This window comes from Pseudochaenichthys georgianus, chromosome 21 (assembly GCF_902827115.2).
Source record: "Pseudochaenichthys georgianus chromosome 21, fPseGeo1.2, whole genome shotgun sequence".
Taxonomy (NCBI): Eukaryota; Metazoa; Chordata; class Actinopteri; order Perciformes; family Channichthyidae; genus Pseudochaenichthys; species Pseudochaenichthys georgianus.
Window position 1 is genome coordinate 26537522 of NC_047523.1, and position 23739 is coordinate 26561260.

At 43.3% G+C, this 23739-nt stretch overlaps 1 protein-coding gene across 2 annotated transcripts in view; it reads right to left on the reverse strand.

Moving 5' to 3' along the window:
* Positions 1 to 67: 67 nt before the first annotated feature.
* The window catches only part of dop1b (DOP1 leucine zipper like protein B), a 53296-nt gene continuing 29624 nt past the window's right edge, over positions 68 to 23739 (reverse strand). For both annotated transcript variants that reach the window (XM_034109735.1, XM_034109733.1), the window contains 6 exons: positions 2426 to 2554; positions 2176 to 2312; positions 2015 to 2070; positions 1789 to 1932; positions 1536 to 1674; positions 68 to 1228 (listed from right to left, as the gene is read on the reverse strand). In XM_034109735.1, coding sequence (XP_033965626.1) covers positions 971 to 1228; positions 1536 to 1674; positions 1789 to 1932; positions 2015 to 2070; positions 2176 to 2312; positions 2426 to 2554 — 863 coding nt within the window. In that variant the 3' untranslated portion in view covers positions 68 to 970. The remainder of the gene's footprint in view (positions 1229 to 1535; positions 1675 to 1788; positions 1933 to 2014; positions 2071 to 2175; positions 2313 to 2425; positions 2555 to 23739) is intronic.

Sequence of the window (23739 nt, forward strand, 5' to 3'; positions counted from 1 at the left end):
TTGAGTCTGTCAGCAATTTCTTTCCAACACAAAAAAGCAACTTTCCTTGTAAAGTGAAAACACAGTGTTTAAACTTAATATTTAATGTATTGAGTCTTCTTTCTGTTAATTCAGAACTTGACATGGTCCTTTAAACATCCAAAATAAATTACATTAGCATTCATCATTGCGGGAAAAAAACACAACAGGCAGTTGTATAACTATCCATCCAACAACTACAAAGAAATGCTGATTTCCCTTGAACTCCAAACATGGCAAGCATGTATTTTAGCATGGTACACCCAATCATAATTCAAAAGGTTTTCATGGTGTACACAAATCACATTCAGTAACTTACTCATAACTCTCAACATGAATCTTCGCTAAAGGTTTGTAAGGTCTAATAGTGACATATCCAATGAAGATTAGAGAGAAAGTACATCTAAAACAGCAGCCATACAGTTATATACAGTACATTACATTCTCAGAGTCAGATAGACATTTAGTAAAGGAAACATTCACATTAACAATGCTTAATGAGGTTTTCACAGGGAATCTGCTTTTTGGCATCAAACAAAAAACATTGACTAGAACTATAGTTATTATTATGTGCATGCATTATAATAACAATATGTCCTTTTTTGAAGTTGGTTTACATTAAGACTATTTTTACATTATATATCTAAAACCATATATAGTAGACACTGACACAATATTAATGTGTGAATATTTGCAATTAGGATGATACTGGTCCTTGAGAAAGACAGAAGCATTACAATGTGAGAGCACCTCAGAGGTACACCTATGTATGTGGAGAGAGATAGAAAGATACGACATTTAAAAAGCAGAATTCCAAAATATTTCCTTTTTTTGTAGTTCACACTACAACGTTATCACCGACTGTGCCTATTTTAGTAATGTCCCTCTTATGGCTGCAGGTTAAAGAGCTTAAGAAAAAGGACTTAGTCTATGAAAGCTTCATGCTTCAGCTCTAACTCTCCACGGAGTCCAGGAACTCTTCTTCAATGATGTACTCCAGCCTCTTTAGGACCGTGTCTGCATTAGATGGTGGGTAGTCTGCTGCTGGGAAGTGCGGCATAGAGGGGCTGCAGGGGGACGAGCCCTGGAAGGAGCAGCAAAGGGTGCGGAAGAAAGGCACCAGCTGGGTGATGGAGGACAGGGAGCGCTGAGTCAGCAGAGGGAACTCCAAATGCTCTGTGGACGATTCCTCACTCAGCCCATTCAGTGTCTGAAATAACAAGAATGAGATGTGGTCATGTCATAAAACCTGAATTAATGGGAGTTTTGGACTTTGTATGTTCTTTTTCAGGTGAAGTTTATAATTGACAATGAGATATTCATCTGTTGCATTGTGCCACCTCAAGGTCACATGACTGTACAACAACAGTATGACCACTTGACCACATGCACATGGCTAAACAGTGGAATGTTTAATTGCAGGTTCAACAAAAACAGCTTTATTAACACACATCTGTTATTACAGAGACAATGTTGCAAACACCTTTGTGCTTTTTAAGCCATATAAGTTTGCTTACCCCATATCGCTGCTGTATCCCTTCCAGTACTCTGACAACATGAGGACTCGGAGTGCATTCCAGTTCTCCTTCTATCAGCGCCGTCTCTGGGCCGCCGTAGCGGTTCACATCCACTTCAGGGACAAATGCCCAACGATACCTGTCCAGGGAACAGATAGTTACACAGAAAAGGTAAGACGCAGTAAAAACAAATCATGTGTATGAAGTCCACATAGCTTCTTCAAAGTCTTTTTGTTCTGAATTGGGCTCTTACATCTGAAAGAGAGGCATCCTCTCTGGAGGAAAAGCCAAGGAGGTGTCCAGAAACTTGCAGGATGACAAGTACATATCCAACTCTGCCTGGGAGAAATTGAAAGGTCCATTCTTGTCAACGGCTCCCCGCACTACTTTAGTCTGCCTGGGTGGTACACAAGAAAAGTATTGTGAATATGAGAGTAAACAAGAGCATAATTCAAATGTGAATAAAATATTCAACTCACTTTGAGATGTCTTTCTCTAACTGCAGAGCTTTCTCCAGACGTGCAAATACGCGAATCTGAATGAAAAAGTTGAAAAATAGGATTCCATTAAAGATGATTAAAAAAAAACATATTTACAGTATTGGTGTTAAAAGCCAGGCTCTTAGAAGGTGGGGTCGTACCAGTTCTGTGACCATGATTGGCCAAAGAGATGTGAGGTGCTGGGACGAAATCCGCAATAGGAGAACACGAAACATCAGGAACATCTGGGTGGTAACGTTAGGGCTAGGGTTCATACGCAAAGCCTCAGTGAGACGCTCTGAAAAGAAAGGGAGGGAAGTATTATAAAGGTTAAAGAAAACGTCCACTGCCGATCAATCTATTGATTTAACATAATTACATAGAAATCTACATAAATGTCCAGTAACACACCTTGAATGAGAGGCAGATACAGATGATACTGGTCCAGCTCTCCACTGCACATGGCAAACGCCTGGCGCTTCAGCAGCATGGGTTTCTGGTCTACATTGGTAAACAGTTTCAAAGAGCCACTCTGCATGCCTACGACACAAATAAATACAGGTCAGTAGTATTAACATGTGTATGTGTATAATGACAATAAAAGGCTTTCATTTAATTTAATTTCAAACCTTTATTTATACAGATAAATCCCATTGAGATCATTGATCTCTTTTTCAAGGGAGACCTGCTCAAGTAGTTCCACATGAAACATAAAAACATAAATAGAACAACAAAAGGACATCATACAGCATCATTTACATAATTATCCACATAAACAGGTACCAATAGCTTCCGATTGAGTAGCATCCAACCGAGCTTTAAAAACATTTAGTGGCACCAGATTGTTCAGTTTCCATTTAATTTGCAGACTATTCCAAGACAGAGGAGCTGCGCATCTAAAAGCTGTCTTCCCAAAGACAGTCCTAGCAGTTGGCACATTTAATAAAACCACAGCATTCGATCTCAGGCAGTAGCCACTTACAATTTTCCGTGAGATCAGGGAGCAGATATAAGATGGAAGTTTCCCTAACATGGCTTTGTATATAAAAATGTACCAGTGACTGAGCCTCCGTACAGTTAGTGAAAGCAAACCAGCCCAGTTTTAATCCTCATAAAAAGGATGTTGCACAATAGGGGGGGTGATAAGACTTTACATATCTGACCTTTAACCCTTTTATGACTTGTATGTTTTATTGTTTTATTTCCCCTCATAAAGGATGTTGCACAATAGGGGGGTGATAAGACTTTATTACCCCTTTGATGTGAAACCTGTTAGAGCAGACCTGGGCATTGTACGGCCCGCGGGCCAAATACGGCCCGCGGGATGATTCTGACCGGCCCGCGAAAGATTACATGATAATTAGAAAATAAAACATATTTTCTAATTATCTTATGGGTGGACTAAAACCGCATTGCTTTTATTTTGAAGCCCATTTATTCTCACAGTGCACGCAATCGTGCACGTGAAATGCGTGTCTACCTTCCTTGTCACCCCTGAAAAACAATAGAGTCTGTCTGCAGACCGCAGCAAGGAGGCGTTTCCTATAGGGGCGTTTCCTATAGGGGCGTTTCCTATAGTGAACGACGGGAGCCGGCTCTCGCCCGCGAACGAGACGTTTTTTGTTTTGTTTTTGCGGAGGGATCTAGATCGGCATGAAGGCACATTATGCAATGTGCAATGTGGACATTATCCCGCTTATTACACATGGCCACATTCTCAACAAAGTAACGACATGACTCCCAATAATAATTGAAATGCTTTTATGGATTTAGAAAAAGATTTTATTGATTTAAAAAATAGTTTTCTGTATTGATTTAAATTGACATGCATCCGCTAAGAAAAGTAGTCCGTTGTTACTGTTTGAACTAACGTAACAACGGCAGGAACTGCTTCTATAGTGTTTTTGAGGAGCTTTTTGATTACAGATTTGAAAAAATCGTTGCTTGCTTTAAAAGTAGCACAATTCATTATGTCAAACCTTGAAAGATATCCCTGCCCTAATGCCCTATGTCTGGACTGCTGCGTAAAAAGGAGGGTTTCTGATTACTTCTCTTCCTACTTTTTGTCCCCCTCTTCTCCCCGCTGCAGCCTAGCAGTTGATCTCAAAGCACGCTCCCCTCTCCTGCAGGGAGAAAAACTATATTTATATACTTTATATAGGTTGATACAGTAGCCCCTTTTTTAAAATAGTTTTTATAGGTGTTGCCATCTGTTTTGTGTAGCGTGGTTCTACAAGCAAGTCAATGCATTAATTGGGTGGTATCAGAGAGTTACACGGGTCTGTAAATGCAATGAAAACAATTGGCCACAGCAAATAATTTATATTAAACATGTAATTTTTACTTTTGAATACTTTAGTACAAAGGATGTCTTGAATAATTTAAGTGATATATGTGTACACATATAAATCATTAGTCAAAACAGCGCTACATTTGATTTAATTAAAAGGTATAATATGTGGTAAACTGAAGAGCCCTTTGGGAGCCGAAAGAGCCGGCTCTTCTTGGTGAGCCAAATGATCCGGCTCAGCAAGAAGAGCCAGAATTCCCATCACTAGAACAATGACTTCTTCTGCGAGGATTTATAAAAGCAGCTGGATTAAAAAAAGTTAGGAAACGCCCCTATAGGAAACGCCCCTATAGGAAACGCCTCCTTGCTGCAATAGAGTCTGTCTGCAGACCGCAGCAAGGAGGCGTTTCCTATAGTGAACGACGGGAGCTGGCTCGAACGAGACGTTTTTTGTTTTGTTTTTGCGGAGGGATCTAGATCGGCATGAAGGCACATTATGCAATGTGCAATGTGGACATTATCCCACTTATTACACATGGCCACATTCTCAACAAAGTAACGACATGACTCCCAATAATAATTGAAATGCTTTTATGGATTTAGAAAAAGATTTTATTGATTTAAAAAATAGTTTTTTGTATTGATTTAAATTGACATGCATCCGCTAAGAAAAGTAGTCCGTTGTTACTGTTTGAACTAACGTAACAACGGCAGGAACTGCTTCTATAGTGTTTTTGAGGAGCTTTTTGATTACAGATTTGAAAACATCGTTGCTTGTGTGACCCACACAGTGTGTGATCACAATTTTATGTTTATATTTAATATCATTTTATATTACCTGTTTAACAATGGACAGCAGGGGGCAGTAGATGGCAGAGTAACACTGCCATAAAGGGGTTTGTTATTATTTACGCGTCTACCGTAACGTGATGACGGAGCTGACGTTAGCTTGCCATTCTGGCAAGACCCGCCAAACGAGCAGTAAAAGGAATTCTCTGCTCATAATTTCTCCTGTTTTACAGGTCAGTAATGTGTACAGATTGTCACAAATGTTATAAATCACAATGTCTTGAGTTTGAAGTGGTGTTTAGATGTTGTTTATTATGTTTAATGCCGTGTAGAAGACCACCTCGTGGTGGCTGTGTGTGTATGTGTAATGGTGGTCGCTATTTAGATGTAGTAGACTCGCGTAGAAGACCACCTCGTGGTGGCTGTGTGTGTAATGGCGGTTGCTAGTGATGCAAGTGAATTGTTTATAGCTAAGAAGTGTTTGAGGTGTGTTTTGTATGGTCTATGGGTCCTATGGTCAGTCATAATTGAATTATTATAAATGCGTGTTGCTTGATGCTAATGCTAGCATATATTAGACCAATGCTAATACTTTGCCTGAAAAGGTAATTAACAGTGTTTGAATACAGCACCAATATCTGTTTTGAAGCAGTACATTCTTATTTGGAGTCATGATGTTAATGACACTTGGTTATACACAAATGTGTTTATTTTGAATACTACAAGTATATTTTGAAGATATAAACATGTGTTTATATTGAGAGCAGTAAAGGGCCAGGACAATTGTGTTTTGTGCCAATTGTTAATAAATTCTGGCAAGACCCGCCAAACGAGCAGTAAAAGGAATTCTCTGCTCATAATTTCTCCTGTTTTACAGGAAATACTATCTGTCATCGCGCCCTGCATAGCGGGGCCTGTTACAGATTCTTGGGGGCTCGTCCGGGATCAGCATCGTTTGAGACGACCACATGCTGATCCAGTGATATTGGACCTAAAGGACCGGACTGACGACGTGTTGCCGGAGTGAAGGTGCTTCCAGTTAGCGACTCAAGAGGTAGAGAGACCAGGTTGAAGGGGATCTACGCCTAGGAGTGCAGAACTGTTTGCCACAGTTGCCCACTACACACAGGATGGCGGACAACGAGAGGAAGAGACTAAGCTGGTCCATCAAGAAAAGACTTCATCAGCTAACAGCAGATGAAGCGTATGAAGTTGCCACACACCTCGATCCAGTGGAAGAACTTGACTCATCAGAGCTAAACAGGGACGACGACGAGGGCTGTGTTGAGTATATTGCTGCGAATATGAACAGTATGACTCTACTAAACCTAGAAGATGAGGGAATGTCAATGTTGTTGTGTCTACAAGATACTGTTAATTTGATTATTGCAAACCGTAGCAGTGGTACCGTGTGTTCCAAAGAGGGTGAAATTGATACTTCTGTTAAATCACCTCTGATGTTATCTGCTACTGTTAACGCTAACCAACAACTTGAGCCATTAGACAATCCAACTGAGACTGGCCTTCATGACGCAGACATACAGAAACTGTTAAGGGGCTTAGAGGAGGTGCAAAACAAACTTCAACGCAGTGTCACCACACCTAGTTCAGACACACCGCAACCTCACTCTAGCCAACCCAGTAAGCAGCATACACCTAACTCACCACATACATCTACAGAAGGACTCTCTAATCCCACCCGAGAGAGCATGATTTCCCTTAAAGATCTTTCATTTCTGCACAGAAGGGAGTTTAAGATTCATGGAGGGCAGATAACTGACACTTCATCAGACATTAGCTTTAACAGCTTATGTAAACAGATTGAGGAAGGCTGCAGAGAGCAACACACTGATGACGAGATCATTAGAGGGGTGTCACGCATAATAAAAGGTGGAAACTTTAAAGACATGCTGACAAACAAGGAAGATCTTACAGTCACCGAGCTGAAGAGTTTCCTGCAGTCCCACCTTGGCGAGAAGAGCAGCACAGAGCTCTTCCAGGAATTGATGTGTGTTAGACAGCATGAAAATGAAGCTCCACAGCAATTCCTATACCGCATGATAGGACTGAAACAAAAAATAATGTTCACCTCCAGCTAGGAAAATGCACTTATTAAGTATGATGCGTCTACACTGCAGGGTGTGTTTTTGAATGCAGTCTATCAAGGCATGGGAGAGAGACATGAGGATGTCAGACGGGAGCTGAAACCTCTGCTTGCTGACCCCACTGTGTCTGATGAAGCTCTGTTAAGGCAGGTTATCAAGACTACGATGGAAGAAAGTGAAAGAAAGCGCAGACTGGGACGCAGTTCCAACCGCAAGTTAACTCAAGCACACAGCATACTCGCTGAACCTGAAGAGATACTCAGCAGTGTGGGAGAGACTAAAAGTAAGGATAATGTCATCCAGAGATTGAGTGCACAGGTTGAGGCTTTAACACAGGCAATGGAAACACTGAAACAGCTATCAACAACAACCCAGGTGCCTGAGGGGCTACATCAAACCACTCGCCAGTGTTGCTCTGACAAAACCAGACCAGAGAAGAAGACCAGGAGACCGTATGGGTGCCCACAATGCATAGCTCAGGCTCAACCAAATTGTAGCCACTGCTTTTTCTGTGGGGAGGAGGGTCATCGTGCTATAGGCTGCTTGAAAAGACAGAAGCAGGCGGGAAACGGGCACCGGTCAGGGCAACGGGACGACCACTGACCGACCCAAAGGAAAAGTCCCACCCCCAGGAGGTTGCAGCAGCAAGACAAAGCACTGGTCATACACCTATCAACACGCAGAACAATAACGAACAACACCCAATCAAAAAGATAGCTCCGCTAATTGGTCGAAAGTCGCTATTGAGATGTAGCATGAACGGTTATGCCATAACCGCTCTTTTAGACTCTGGGGCCAATGTGAGCATAATAGACAATGCTTGGAAAGACAGATACTTACCTGGACAAGATAGATCTCTACGTGACGGCTGTCACAGGAGATGCAGTACCTTATGAAGGATGGATTGAAGTGGTAGTAAACCTGCAGGGAAACGATGATCCAGACTTATCTATTCGAGTGCCTTTCCTAGTGAGTCGAATAAAAATAGACAGACCGATAGTTGGTTTTAATGTCATCCAGGAACTCTTTAGGAGTCATGAAAGTAGACCCAAAGTGATATCTATCCTTGTCAACTTGCTTACGGGTGCTTTGGAGATGGACAGTGCAATGGCAGAAGCTATGGTGAGTTTCATAAAGACTGAGCAAAAACAGAAACAACAGAATGCTGCAGTAAAGATAGGCAGGAAAGAAGTCACTATTTATCCTGGCCAGGTAGCTTATATTAAGTGCAGGGTACCAGTAGATATTAGTGAATCTGACTCACTTGTGCTTTTCGAACCCAATCTAGAAGCTACACCCCTGGCACAGCTGAGTGTTGGAGAAGGACTAATGGCGATCCAACAGACAGAGAGACCTTTCGTAAAGGTGCCTGTGTCAAACCATTCCAGAAGTGCTGTGACTCTGCCCAGCGGTACTGTTCTAGGCAACATCGAAACCATTGACAGAGTGATAGAGACAGATAACCAAAGCAGCAAGGACAATCAAGCCCAGGCAAATATAGCCAGTTCTTCCACATCACCACACTCTAACAGTGACAAACCCACTTCTGCACTGTGGCACCCACCTGTGGATGTCAGCCACCTGAGTGATGAGCAACAGATGAAGGTGGAACAGATGTTACACGAGGAATCGGCAGCCTTTGCTAAAGATGATGGGGACATAGGTTGCATTCCCAACCTGCAAATGTCCATCAACTTAAAGGACAACATCCCAATTCAGCGCACATACAGTGCAGTACCCAAGCCCCTTTATAAAGAGGTTAAAGAGTACATCCAAGACCTGCTTGTAAAAGGGTGGATAGTTAAGTCCAAATCTCCATACTCAGCACCTGTTGTCTGCGTCAGGAAAAAGGATGGGTCCCTAAGGTTATGCATCGATTATAGAATGTTAAACCAGAAAACGGTACCAGACCGTCACCCATTGCCTCGTATTCAGGAACTCATCGACACCCTAAAAGGCCAAAGCTGGTTCAGCATTTTAGACCAAGGCAAGGCCTACCACCAAGGCTACATTGCTGAAGGATCCAGACACATGACGGCTTTCATCACCCCTTGGGGGCTGTATGAGTGGGTGAGGATACCTTTTGGACTCTCCAACGCCCCTGCTGCTTTTCAGCGCAGCATGGAGGAAATGTTGGACTCTCTGCGTGACAACTGCTGTATCCCTTACCTCGATGACATCCTCTGCTACTCCGACTCCTTCACTAGCCATGTTGAGGGAGTACGTCAAGTCCTGAGAGCCTTGCAGTCCCATGGTGTCAAGCTTCGACCAACAAAGTGTGAGCTGTTCCAGAAAGAGGTCAGGTATGTTGGGAGGCTGGTCTCTGCAGACGGTGTCAGGATTGACCCAAAAGACATTGATGCCATTATGTCTCTGAAAGAGAAGAGGCCAAGCACAGTTGGAGAAGTGCGGAAGTTACTGGGTTTCCTAAGCTACTATAGAGCCTATATTCAAAACTTCTCAAGCATTGCAAAACCAGTTTATGATCTGTTAAAAATTAAAGGAAACTCTACCGTAACACAGGGGAAACATAAGGTGGGAAAAGGAGCTCAGATGCCATCAAGGACACCTGTCCTGTGGACTGATGATCACCAAAGGATTCTTGAACAGCTGATTGACACGCTTTCACACCCACCTGTGTTGGCCTATCCGGATTTCGAACTGCCATTTGTGCTCCACACTGACGCCTCTCAGCAGGGACTCGGCGCTGTGTTGTATCAACGACAGGATGGAAAATTGAGAGTCATTGCCTATGGTTCAAGAACTCTGTCTCCCGCTGAGAAGAATTACAACATGCACTCAGGGAAACTGGAGTTTCTTGCTCTTAAGTGGGCGATATGTGTGAAATTTAGGGATTACCTGTTCTATGCACCCCATTTCACAGTATACACAGACAATAATCCCCTCACATACATGATGAGTACTGCCAAGCTGAATGCTGTGGGCCACCGATGGGTAGGTGAGCTAGCAGACTTTAGGTTTGATGTCAAATACAGGCCAGGAAGAGTGAACATAGACGCAGACACGCTCTCTCGTCTCCCTCTTGACATTGACATCTACGTTAGAGAGTGTACTGAGGAACTCACAAGAGAAACCATTCAAACCACATGGGATGGTTGTGAGTCTGCAAAGAGGCAGGATGTTGCTTATGTTGCTGCATTGGACCTGGCTTCATGCTCAGAGTCACCTGTGAATGTGTCACCCCTTACCATTGACCACAGTGAGCTAGTCAATGCTCAAAGGGAGGACCATGCAATCGGTGAGCTTATCAAACTTAAAGAGGCCAAGGCAGTATTGACCAATGAGGACAAGAAGAGAGCCAGTGGTACACTCAGAAAGCTCATGCACGAGTGGGGAAAACTGCACATGGAAAATCAACTGTTGTACCGGACGGCCAGTCAGCGGCAGCAGCTCGTCTTACCATCACGATACCACCCCCTGGTACTAAAGCATCTCCATGACGACATGGGACATGTTGGGGCTGAGAGGGTCATCCACCTGGCTCGAGACCGTTTCTACTGGCCTTTCATGAAAAAGGACATTGAAACCTATGTAACCAGAAAGTGTCCCTGTATCAAACAAAAGAAACCTGTGACACACGTCAGAGCACCAATGGGCAGCATCACTTCATCTGCACCACTTGAGCTTGTGTCTATAGACTATATGCACCTGGAAACTAGCAAAGGGGGCTACGAGTACATTTTAGTAGTTATTGACCATTTTACCAGATTTGCTCAAGTCTACGCAACAAAAAATAAATCTGGCAGAACAGCTGCTGAAAAAATCTATAATGACTTTATTCCAAGATTCGGCTACCCGGCCAGGCTCCACCACGACCAAGGCAGAGAGTTCGAAAATGACCTGTTCAAGACCCTGAGGCATCTGGCTGGAGTTGCTCATTCAAGGACAACCCCATACCACCCCCAAGGAAACCCAGCTGAGAGGTTCAATAGAACATTGCTTCAAATGTTGAGGACCCTGGGAGAAAAAGAAAAGAGCAACTGGAAAGACCACTTATCCCTGGTTGTACATGCATACAACTGCACCAGGCATGAGGCAACAGGCTTCTCACCCCACTACCTCATGTTTGGACGGCACCCGTGTCTCCCAGTAGATTTAATGTTTGGCCTGTCAGCCAAAGGTAAGACTGAAACAACACAGGGCTATGCTAAGAAATGGTCTCTGAGAATGAAAGAGGCTTACCGGATTGCATCTGAAAACAGTCAACACTCCAGTGCAAGAAACAAGAAGTACTATGACTGTCACATCAAGGGAGTTGTGCTCCAACCTGGTGATAGAGTCCTAGTCCGCAACATGAGTGAGAGAGGTGGACCTGGAAAATTGAGGTCCTATTGGGAACAAACTGTGTATGTCGTCAAAGAACAAGTTGGTGAAATTCCTGTGTACAAAGTGTGCCCCGAGACAGGTGGTGATAAGATCCGTACCCTCCATCGAAATCTCCTACACGTTGTCAATGACCTACCTGTAAACTTGCCTGAACTAACAGGAAATCCGCTACCACCTAGAGGGAAAAGCAAGAGTCATCATGTTGAGAAACAACGACGGAGAGAGACATCACAAAGCAGTGACTCAGAAAACTCTGATGATGAGGCACCTAGAGTACGATACTGGCTAAGAGTACCTCCACAAGCTGGACTTCACTCACAGAATGTTGAACCTAGCTCTGGATCTCAGCGAAACACAGATGGTCAGAAAAGGGTACCTGAACCACATAGATACAGAGTGCCATCGAGATATCATACACCAGAACAACATGGAGTTGTTACACCTGAGAGAGAAACCAGACAAGAACAACCAGAAGAACGGGCTGATGAGGAAGACCTGCCTGTGGATTCTGAAGCACCGGAAGAGCATGAGTATGTACAAGTACCCTATGGCTATGACCGACCTGTGACACCTCAGGATGAGCCAGTGAGGAAATCCACACGGGACAGGAGACCTCCTCAAACGCTGACATATGACTCCCTTGGGCAGCCATCCTCCAGACCATGTGGGTCTACAGACCCAGCAAGACTCTATACTGTACAAGCCATGCCATTCTGGGGAATGCAGCCTGTTCCTATGCCACATTACACTACACACCAGACACTGCCTTACACTACACACCAGACACTGCCTTACACTACAGACCAGACCCTGCCTTACACTACACACCAGACACTGCCTTACACTGTAATTCTACCATACATACATGCATATTGAGAAGGAAAGATTGTTACACCCACTCTCATCCATATTGTACAGTATTCACCTGTACATTTAAAGAAGTGCCCTTATGAGAGTGTGTATAAGTGTTTTAAGTTCAAAGAGAAGGGGCACAAGTTAAGAGGTTGATGGTTAATGTCGGGAGCCATTTTTCTTTGTCGGGGAGTGTGTGACCCACACAGTGTGTGATCACAATTTTATGTTTATATTTAATATCATTTTATATTACCTGTTTAACAATGGACAGCAGGGGGCAGTAGATGGCAGAGTAACACTGCCATAAAGGGGTTTGTTATTATTTACGCGTCTACCGTAACGTGATGACGGAGCTGACGTTAGCTTGCCATTCTGGCAAGACCCGCCAAACGAGCAGTAAAAGGAATTCTCTGCTCATAATTTCTCCTGTTTTACAGGTCAGTAATGTGTACAGATTGTCACAAATGTTATAAATCACAATGTCTTGAGTTTGAAGTGGTGTTTAGATGTTGTTTATTATGTTTAATGCCGTGTAGAAGACCACCTCGTGGTGGCTGTGTGTGTATGTGTAATGGTGGTCGCTATTTAGATGTAGTAGACTCGCGTAGAAGACCACCTCGTGGTGGCTGTGTGTGTAATGGCGGTTGCTAGTGATGCAAGTGAATTGTTTATAGCTAAGAAGTGTTTGAGGTGTGTTTTGTATGGTCTATGGGTCCTATGGTCAGTCATAATTGAATTATTATAAATGCGTGTTGCTTGATGCTAATGCTAGCATATATTAGACCAATGCTAATACTTTGCCTGAAAAGGTAATTAACAGTGTTTGAATACAGCACCAATATCTGTTTTGAAGCAGTACATTCTTATTTGGAGTCATGATGTTAATGACACTTGGTTATACACAAATGTGTTTATTTTGAATACTACAAGTATATTTTGAAGATATAAACATGTGTTTATATTGAGAGCAGTAAAGGGCCAGGACAATTGTGTTTTGTGCCAATTGTTAATAAATTCTGGCAAGACCCGCCAAACGAGCAGTAAAAGGAATTCTCTGCTCATAATTTCTCCTGTTTTACAGGAAATACTATCTGTCATCGCGCCCTGCATAGCGGGGCCTGTTACACTTGCTTTAAAAGTAGCACAATTCATTATGTCAAACCTTGAAAGATATCCCTGCCCTAATGCCAAAAGTAACTGGCAACTGAATATATGTCGCCGTAGCGATGATGTATATGTCTGGACCGCTGAGTTGATCTCAAAGCACGCTCCCCTCTCCTGCAGGGAGAAAAACTATATTTATATACTTTATATAGGTTGATACAGTAGCCCCTTTTTTAAAATAGTTTTTATAGGTGTTGCCATCTGTTTTGTGTAGCGTGGTTCTACAAGCAAGTCAATGCATTAATTGGGTGGTATCAGAGAGTTACACGGGTCTGTAAATGCAATGAAAACAATTGGCCACAGCAAATAATTTATATTAAACATGTAATTTTTACTTTTGAATACTTTAGTACAAAGGATGTCTTGAATAATTTAAGTGATATATGTGTACACATATAAATCATTAGTCAAAACAGCGCTACATTTGATTTAATTAAAAGGTATAATATGTGGTAAACTGAAGAGCCCTTTGGGAGCCGAAAGAGCCGGCTCTTCTTGGTGAGCCAAATGATCCGGCTCACCAAGAAGAGCCGGAATTCCCATCACTAGAACAATGACTTCTTCTGCGAGGATTTATAAAAGCAGCTGGATAAAAAAAGTTAGGAAACGCCCCTATAGGAAACGCCCCTATAGGAAACGCCTCCTTGCTGCGGTCTGCAGACAGACCCATCTCCTGAAAAATGCGAAAATGTCGGCTCATGCCAAAAAGAGGAAAGTGGATGCCGAAAGCAGAACTTTCAAACAAATATGGACTACTAATTTTTTCTTTACTGAAGTCAAGGGTAAACCTGTGTGTTTGGTTTGTGGGGAGCATGTCGCCGTGTTTAAAGAGTACAATTTGAAACGGCATTACGAGACGAAACATGCCGCGAAATACAAAAACTTGACTGATGCCGAACGAGCGCGGACATCAACTGATTTACTAGCAAAGCTAGAAAAACAACAAGGCTGTTTTACAAAGCTGCATGCAGACAGAGATGCAGCGACCAGAACCAGCTTTGTGATAGCCCACAAAATCTCCCAGAACAGTAAGCCATTCTCGGAGGGGGAGTTTGTGAAAGAGTGCATGGTCGAGTCTGCAGCACTGCTATGCCCAGAGAAAAAAGAAGCGTTTGAAAACATCCCGCTGTCCCGCCGCACCGTGACGAGAAGGGCGGAGGACATCGCAGAAAATCTGGAGTTTCAGCTGCAAAGTGAAGTGGGAAGCTTCGACTTTTTTTCTTTGGCTTTGGATGAGAGCTGTGACGTCCGTGACACAGCCCAGCTGCTCATATTTCTCCGGGGGATAACGCGCGACTTCAAGCTTACGGAGGAGCTGGCAGCAATGCGGCCAATGAAAGGAACCACAACGGGGAGTGATCTGTTCACCGAGGTAAACGATGTCCAAATTTGACAGGGAAAAATGTTGGGCTTTTGAAAAGAATGCAAGATAAAGTGAGTGAACTCAACGCAGAGCAGAAATTGGTGTTTATACATTGTATTATTCATCAGCAAGCGTTGTGCAAGTCAGTGCTAAAACTTAGCCATGTGGTTGATGTTGTTACTACACCAGTTCATTTCATCAGAGCGCGAGCATTACATCACAGGCAGTTTGTTTCACTATTGGAGGAGCAAGAGAGCGAACATGGTGATGTCAGGTACCACACAGCTGTCAGATGGCTCAGCCTGGGCAAAGTGCTGAAAAGGTTTTGGGTTCTGAAATCAGAGATAAAAGAGTTTTGTGAGATGAAAGGCAAAACCATCCCAGAGCTGTCAGGACTGGATGGCAGCTTTAACATTTGCTGTTGATGTGACTGCAATGATGAATGCACTGAACACAACTGCAGGGCAAGGGCCTATTTGCTCATGAAATGCATAGCCATGTGAAAGCTGGATCCACCTACACATGTGAACAGACATTCTCAGTCATGAAGTTTACCAAATCCAGGTACAGATCCTCTCTCACTGATGAACATCTGTCAGCTGTGCTTCGCATCTCCACCTCAGACATTCAACCTGACTTTGATGGACTTGTTAAAGCTCAACAGAGACTGGATTTCTCACACTGAATGAAAAAAAAGAACTGAAGAACACTAAAATGTGGAAATATAACAAGTGAAATGGGACACTTGATCTTTTTTTTTTTTTTTTGCGCAGTTCTGAAAACATTAAATGTTTAATATAGGCATGTAAAAAGGCTACACAACTGGGACACTTTTCTTTACACAGTTACACAGTTACACAGTTCAGTGATATGTCTTGTTTATTTTGGCTACAAAGAAGATGTGATGTCTTTAGAAAGCTAAGAAAATCCTTGTTTCAATAGTATATGAAACTTAAAATGCCTTTTGTTATTAATGTTACTGAAAATGTTTATCATTTTTGAAATTCTATTTGAATAAATGATATTTTTGAAAGCTAACCTCAGCTTTTAATTGCCAAATAATAACATACACTCTTACCAGCGGTCAAAACAATGCCATTTACTGCTTTCTATATAGAAATAAAATGTATATTATGCATAATTGAGTTCGGCATTTTGGCCCGGCCCTCCAAAATATTTTCAGTTGCTCATTTGGCCCCCTGGGCAAAATAATTGCCCACCCCTGTGTTAGAGTGTCTTAGTAGGTCATTATTTGTCAATGATAAAACCAGATATAGTTAATGATGATAGTATGACTTGTTTAGCTGTTGTATAGCCCCTCATAAGGATATTGCTCAATAAGGGGGTGATAAGACTATGGGGCCTTTGATGTGGCACCTGTTGTAGTATCCCCCTAGTAAGCTATTATAGTCATTGATGATAGTATGACTTGTTTCGGTCACCTGTGGTGGTTGTATGGCCCTCTATAAGGCAGTGTTCTTTAATAGTGGGTTAATATTACTTATTGACTCTTTTGTGGTAATATAAGGTTATATGACATTTTATTGTTTAATTACTTTATTAATGTGAGGGAATAATTCTGTCTTTACTCCTAGATATTTAACCTTATTGCCTGTTGACGTTAATAACCAACCAATATTCTGTTATCTCCTTTAAGGAATGTGCTCCAGCACTTAAGTGTCAGTTTTATTGCCTGATGGGGGGGTTTACGACTTTGAGAACACTGGCTTTCTAAGCTCCACAGATGTGAGAGACATCTCCTGTGTCTCCAGATGTTTACGCCTCCCCCAACATGCTCATTAACTCTCTGTAAACTAGTTAAAAGGTCTATCGAGAGATAGGCTGTGCAGAATTGACATGACAACCCACCCGTGCAGTCAGAATCTTTTGCTGCTGTGACTTGTGATATTAATTCTCCGGCCGTTATACTTGTAATAAACATCATTGTTTGACATCAAAGCTCCAACTCTCCTCGTGTCTCACTGAGTCCTGACTCTCCATTGCTACAGAAGTTTGCCTTACAAATTGACGTTGTCGGCAGAATACCAACAAATCTTCAGAACTGGTAAGTGTAATTTCAAATCCACATTTGGACATTGCCTTACCAGAATCTGTGATTGACGGTATCCTAAAATTACCTGTGAAACTGAGCGGTTGTGTTTCCTTTTTTGGTTAATTAACATATGGGGATAATAAACCCAGGGGATCAGTGTCTGGGGACTTTGGTCCTGGCTGATTTTCTCTGTGTATGCTGCTCGGGACGGAAGTACCATACAAGCATGCACAGCTCATGTTAGGAGAAACCTTAAAGAAATACATCAGTAAAGTGGAGCTTCTGTATGAAAGCAATGTAAAGATTTGTATTGAACGAATCGCCAAATTCTGGGGGTTTCAGCAGCCAACACAGCAGTTAAAAATAAGCAGCCGGAGATATTTCCCCCCATCGCCTCTCTAAACACGGCTGCAGAAGCAGCCGCGGGTGTGTGCGTGTAAATATCCCCCCGTGTCTGGGTGGCTGGAAGCCGTGCAGCTGAGAGGGAGAAAGTCACAGCTTTTTGTCTATATCTTTAACTCACACCACCGGCGTTTCTATTAAAAACGAGATGGTCTAAAAGCACTCGTTGTTTGTGACCGTCTTCTACATTGCTGGCAAGGCCGGGGCAGCGCGAGGTGCGTGCATCACCCGATGCGCCACAGTTCTCTACCTTGCTGGAGGAGCGTTCCCTACGTTGCTGGAGAAACTGGTGCCGGTCCGGGGTGCATACATAAAATGATAGGCTAATTGATCACGGATGGGCAGTGGCAAGCAAGTGTAGAACAAAACTGTGTTTCATCGTTGTGATGAACTCGATGGCGGGTGGTTTTACGCCCCATCTATAATTCCCTACCCCCTCTGAAACCTCTTAATTCGGACTAAATTGAGCTGGATGAACTTTACTGTCACGCTGGTGTTTATTGCGAGTTCATCTTTGTTTGTCTAATTGTTTCTATATTGGTTTGCCTACCCGCCGTCTTGTGTATGCTTTGTAACAACTAATAATGAATCAGTCCATAGCCAGGGTAAAATGAACTAAACTTTAGTTATCTCACCAAAAGTAAATGACTTGAGAAAAATAAATAATATAAAGATGTAAAGCAAAATTATATATTATAGTATAAATGTGCTGCAAAATGAAAATAAATAGCAAAAGAGTGTTTTTATGTCCTGCATCCGAGTGTGCAGAGGAAAATGTAAGCACACTGTTCAAGGTGTGCGCTGTAGATGTAAGAAGAAAATAAGATGATATTGCTTTAAGAATACATTTTAAATTGTATTGCTGGTATGTTAAGATATCTTTGTGACCTTGTATAAACCCTATGCCCGTCTTACACCCTGAGACCCTCAGAGGCATCACTGCTGGTCGTAAATACCTGCCAGAGGAGATCAGGGATGCAAAAAAAATCTGTCTGCTCAATTAGGTCAATGTTGTATTATTTGTTTCATTTATTCTTAATCTATGTATTGTATGGTAATAATGAATACAAAAAAACGTAATGTATTGAACATATTCCGAAACAAAGCAGATAAGACAGAACTAGACTCAGACATAAAACTAATTATTATTGAAACCTTTTGCGCTGTTGCTGCAAAATGGAAACTTTGTTGATTATCTATTCCAACTGGCCACTGGATTCAGATAATTAATATAAGTTGAAGTTCAATTACAGTTTTAAATATAGTTTAACATTCTTTATTAAATTGTTTCAAATGATTTCTCGTATCAACTGGTTTACAATACGTAACCCTAGTTTGCACCTCACCGTCACGAAAAAAACCAGTCTCCATAGACATTACTAAAATTAGTTGTTAAACTACTGACAGGTTTTCTGAAACCAAGCTTATGAACAACAGAGTAAAGGTCGCTGGTTAAGCCAGGATCAATATATTTGTTGAGGTTTTTATTGTGTGCATAATAAATGAGTTAAATAAATTGAGCAATTTTTTAAGGAGTATAATGTTGCAATCTCTTTAAGATCAGTAATTGCAGTTCGAAGACAGTTGTTGTTTCCCAACGGCCTCTCCTTCACAGGCCCACACTTCATGTGGACTTCATGAGACTTCCAAATCCTAACAGACAGAGATCAGTATCACTTTGTGTTGCAAGCCAAATCTATGAAGGGGTTCTACTCGAGCCCAATTTAAATACCATAAAGAGAGTATTAACCCTTAAACCTTGGGCAAACAAGCCACACACACACACACACACACACACACACACACACACACACACACACACACACACACACACACACACACACACACACACACACACACACACACACACACACACACACACACACACACACACACACACACACACACACACACACACACACACACACACACACACACACACACACACACACACACACACACACACACACACACACACACACACACACACACACACACACACACACACACACACACACACACACACACACACACACACACACACACACACACACACACAATGTGTATTCGCCTTATCCACATTGTTAACTGTGGTACATAAGATAAAATAACTAAAACTTTGACTTGATAATTTTGTTCACAACATTAGACCTGTCCTCTAATCTCTACTAGAATAAGATAAGTGTGCATGTTTGGGTGTTTTCACACTCCTGTAATGTACCTAATCTTGTTATCCTTTTCATTACAGAGCTGGGAAAATGGTCTATTGCTTAGATTCTGATCCGTGCAAGTCCAATTTTGACTGACTTTAGTTCTAATGTTAATGTTAATTTGATTTCAACCCATAAGTAATTATTTAAATTAACTCAATATTTCACATGATGATGGATTATTGTTCCACATTTTTCCCACTAATTTGTTTTATGATTAGGCCAAAGGTAAAGAGAGACATCGATGACCTTGTGTCCCTTTGTTAGTATGTGGTTCCATTTTGTCTATGGCTTTGGACGGCTTCACTAAGAGTCACCCAGTTCTGCCCTGCTACAGTCCGGCTGAGTGCAGGCGCAGAGATGCTATGGCTGCTCTACATGACATTAATGGTCTGGTCCGAGAATGGACACCATTTCCTGCTCCCAGAGAGAATGACGCTCCTCAAACTGAACATTACACAGCCGTTGATACTGTCTCACATGGGTCTGCTCCAGTGGCGGATTTAGGATTGTTGGAGATCCGGGGCTTAGCCCAGGAGTTGTTGGGGGGGTGCCGGGGTACGGTGCTACCCCTGTCTGGGGTGGACCGAACATCCTTTAGGGGAGTCGTCGCCTCCTCTTGGGGGGTCCGGGGGCATGCTCCCCCGGGAAGATTTTTTTTTAAATATTGAAGTTGAAAGCATCAATCTGGTGCACTTTGAGAGCAACATCAACCCTACCTTAATAACACCTTAAAGCGGACAAAAGGTACTGGAGAACACTCATTAACACCCTTTAATGAAGCAAACTAATGCCTTAACTCACTCAAATAGTCGTTTACTTATTAAGGTGAAACCAATGTGCGTCGAGTTTTAAAGGATGCGGATAGTCTCACCTTGATTCTGGTGCATTACTTATCGTTTTATAGATCTATTCTCATCCACCATCTTTGTTTGTGACGTAAAAATGTGTAAGAGTTACGTTTCTGAATCGGACACCAATCGGAGTCTGATTCAGAGGGTTGCCTGTCAGTTCCGTTGTTATGTGTACTGAAACGAGAGCCGGTATAATTCCACGTGCGAAAACAAAAGAAAAAATGGAATACGTTATTTTAGTATCTTAAAAGTAGACTGAGGTATGAAGGGTTAACGTTACATTTTAGGATAATTTTTAGTCATGTTCTGTATACATACTAACTAGGGCTGAACGATATACCGTGTCATGGCGATAACCGCGATATGCGCATGCGCGATATTCACACCGCAGGGACGTGCGGTTTTATTCATTTTTAAAAAGAAATGCTAACGCACTTTAGCACAGAATTAAAAATAAAGATACCCTTATTACTTATCGAAACTGCACATACAATATATCCGATTAAAGCTGAGACTCCACAGATTATTTAAGTATAGTATCTAAGCGATCTAATCTCGCGACAGGGGAAGCAAACACAGACATCACAACACGTACCTTTTACGGAGTTTTTACGGGAGATTGTCTCACCGTAGCTGTCAATCTGATCAAAAGACGTGTTCAATGGCATTAAAATGAGAAAAAACGCGGCTGAATCGGTTGATCCATAGGTTAATAATGTATCTGTGGCTTTGAAGCAATTGTTTATAATCCATAATTCCATTTTTATGTAAAAATCGGAGCACAAAAGTTAGCTGCTAATGGTAGCCACCAGAGTGTATGCAGCTTCCGGTTTTGGCTACGCGTCACTCTCACTCCTTATTTGGTAATGTGTGTTACAGTGGTTCCAAAACGGTGTGCCGTGGCACACTGGTGTGCCGTGAGGCAAGTCCGGGTGTGCCGTGGGATTTTGTGACAACCATACGTTATTATTGCAATATACAACTACACAAAAATAATTACTTTTTAATTTACTATATCAGTACTTTGTAGGTTTATATGTACGTAATCTGCGCGACTTGTGCGTCCACATCTCCACGTGCAGTGCTGCATAAACATGGCTGAGTCAGCGATAACTTTCGAGGGGTGGAGGTCTGCCCATTATTTTGAGTTCGTCCGAAGAATAGACAGGAATGTGACGGTGAGGTGCAAACTAGGGTTACGTATTGTAAACCAGCTTCTATGAGTATAGGCGCAGCCCTCTAAGGCTATCGCTATTGGGTAAACCCCACTGCACGTGTGCAGCACTGACAGACCTATTCCACGCCCACCTACAACATGGGCCCCACCTCCGGGCTCACTTCCGTATAAATAGGAAGTAGGCCCTACAATACGCTCCCACAGCTTTTCTTCAGCTATTCGCGGCACCAGTGGGGCCCGAACCTTGCTCCTGCGCCTATACTCATAGAAGCTGGGTTACAATACGTAACCCTAGCTCTATTTCGTATAAGGCTTCGCCCTCTAAGGCTATCGCTATTGGGTTAAGGGCGAAGCAGGATGTAGTCTACGCCCCACTGGTTCCGTCCGTTACCAGAAGCACAAAACACACCTACTCCGTTAATAACCCATGTCCATTTCGCCGTGCGTAAATGGAGCATCACGTTCCCAGGGAATATAGCATTAAAAAATGAATATTTCCCCATCAAGGAACGAAGGTAGGCTTACTCGGGCTACCTGTCGTTTAAAAAGTAGAGTTTTTTTAAGTCTTACTTAAACGATCAAGAGAGGGGAGCAACGGCCGCGTTCTACATGCCGACAGGCAGGAGAGAGGCCTGCAATTTGGAAAAACCCCGATATTCCTCAATCTGGCAGACTATTCAGTACTGAGTGTGTCAGAGAGGAATGGGAGACATCCCTCAAATAAAAACGAATAAACGAACAGGGTGAAGACCAAGATGCAGCAGTGCAAATGTCTTCCACTGTCATTCCTCCGAACAATGCCGTAGAAGTTGATATTCCTCTGGTGCTATGCGCTTTAATGTTTTCCGGTGGATCCAACCCAGAGGAAACATACGCCTGTGACACCGCCTCACCCAGCCAGTGTGACAGGCGCTGTGCAGATAGAGGCTGTCCTACTGAGCGCTCTCTGAAATGCACAAACAGACGCTGGGATTTGCGTAACGCAGCCGTGCGTGTAACATAGCATGCCAGCGCGCGCACGGGACAGAGGAGATGAGATGTGGCTTCCTCCTCTGATGTGTGAGGCAGAGGAAAGAAGCCCTCCAACGTTATCACTCTCGATCTGAACGAGCTTGTGATCACCTTCGGCATAAACGCCGGGTTCGGGCGTAACACAGCTGAGCTGCCATCTCCTTGGATCTGGAGACATGAAGGAGCCACAGAGAGAGCAGACAAATCACTCACCCTTTTAGCTGAAGTCAGAGCCAGGAGCAGCGCTACCTTGGCTGACAGAAACTTCAGGGGAACTTGATCCAGCGGTTCAAAAGGGGCTTTACCTAGTGCGCACAGCACTACAGCCAAATCCCATTGAGGCGCTAAAGCACGTGATACCGGTCTGAGTCTCTGTACTCCTCGTAGGAAACGTTTTGTCAGCGGGTGACTAAACACCGTGCTGACCCCAAACCCTACATGGCATGACGAGATGGCAGCCGCATACGTTTTTATCGTGCTATGGGCCAATTTCCTGTCCAGCAACAGCTGGAGAAATGACAGCACGAGAGACAGGGGACACGCCACGGGGTCCACGCCTTTTCCTACACACCACCGTTGGAACGCCGTCCATTTGGTTGTGTATAACGCCCTGGTGGACGCGGCTCTGGATCCCTGAATAGTCCTCACAACATCTTGAGAGAGGCCGAGCCCCTCTAAGTGTTCCCGTTCAGGGGCCATGCCCACAAACGTTGGCCTAATACTGGGTGACCGCTGATTGCTCCCTCCACCTGGGAGAGAGCATCCCTCCGCCACGGAATTTCCCACGGTCTCCCTGACAGCATCCGCTGCATGCAGGGAAACCAGGACGCTCCTGCACTCGGTCCAGGAACCGAGGGATCAGAGGGACTGGTAGGAAAGCGTACAGTAACACCCTGGGCCACGGTCTGTGTGCGAACGCGTCCACCCCCAGAGGGGGGTGATCCTGCCTTCTCAGGGAGAACCAGAGAGCACACTGCGCGTTCCCGCGAGCAGGGAACAGATCCACCTCTGCTGTCCCGAACCTGCTCCACACTTGGGAGACCAGCTCGGGGTGGAGGCTCCAGTCCCCTTGTCGAGGACCTCCTCTGGACATGAGATCTGCCCC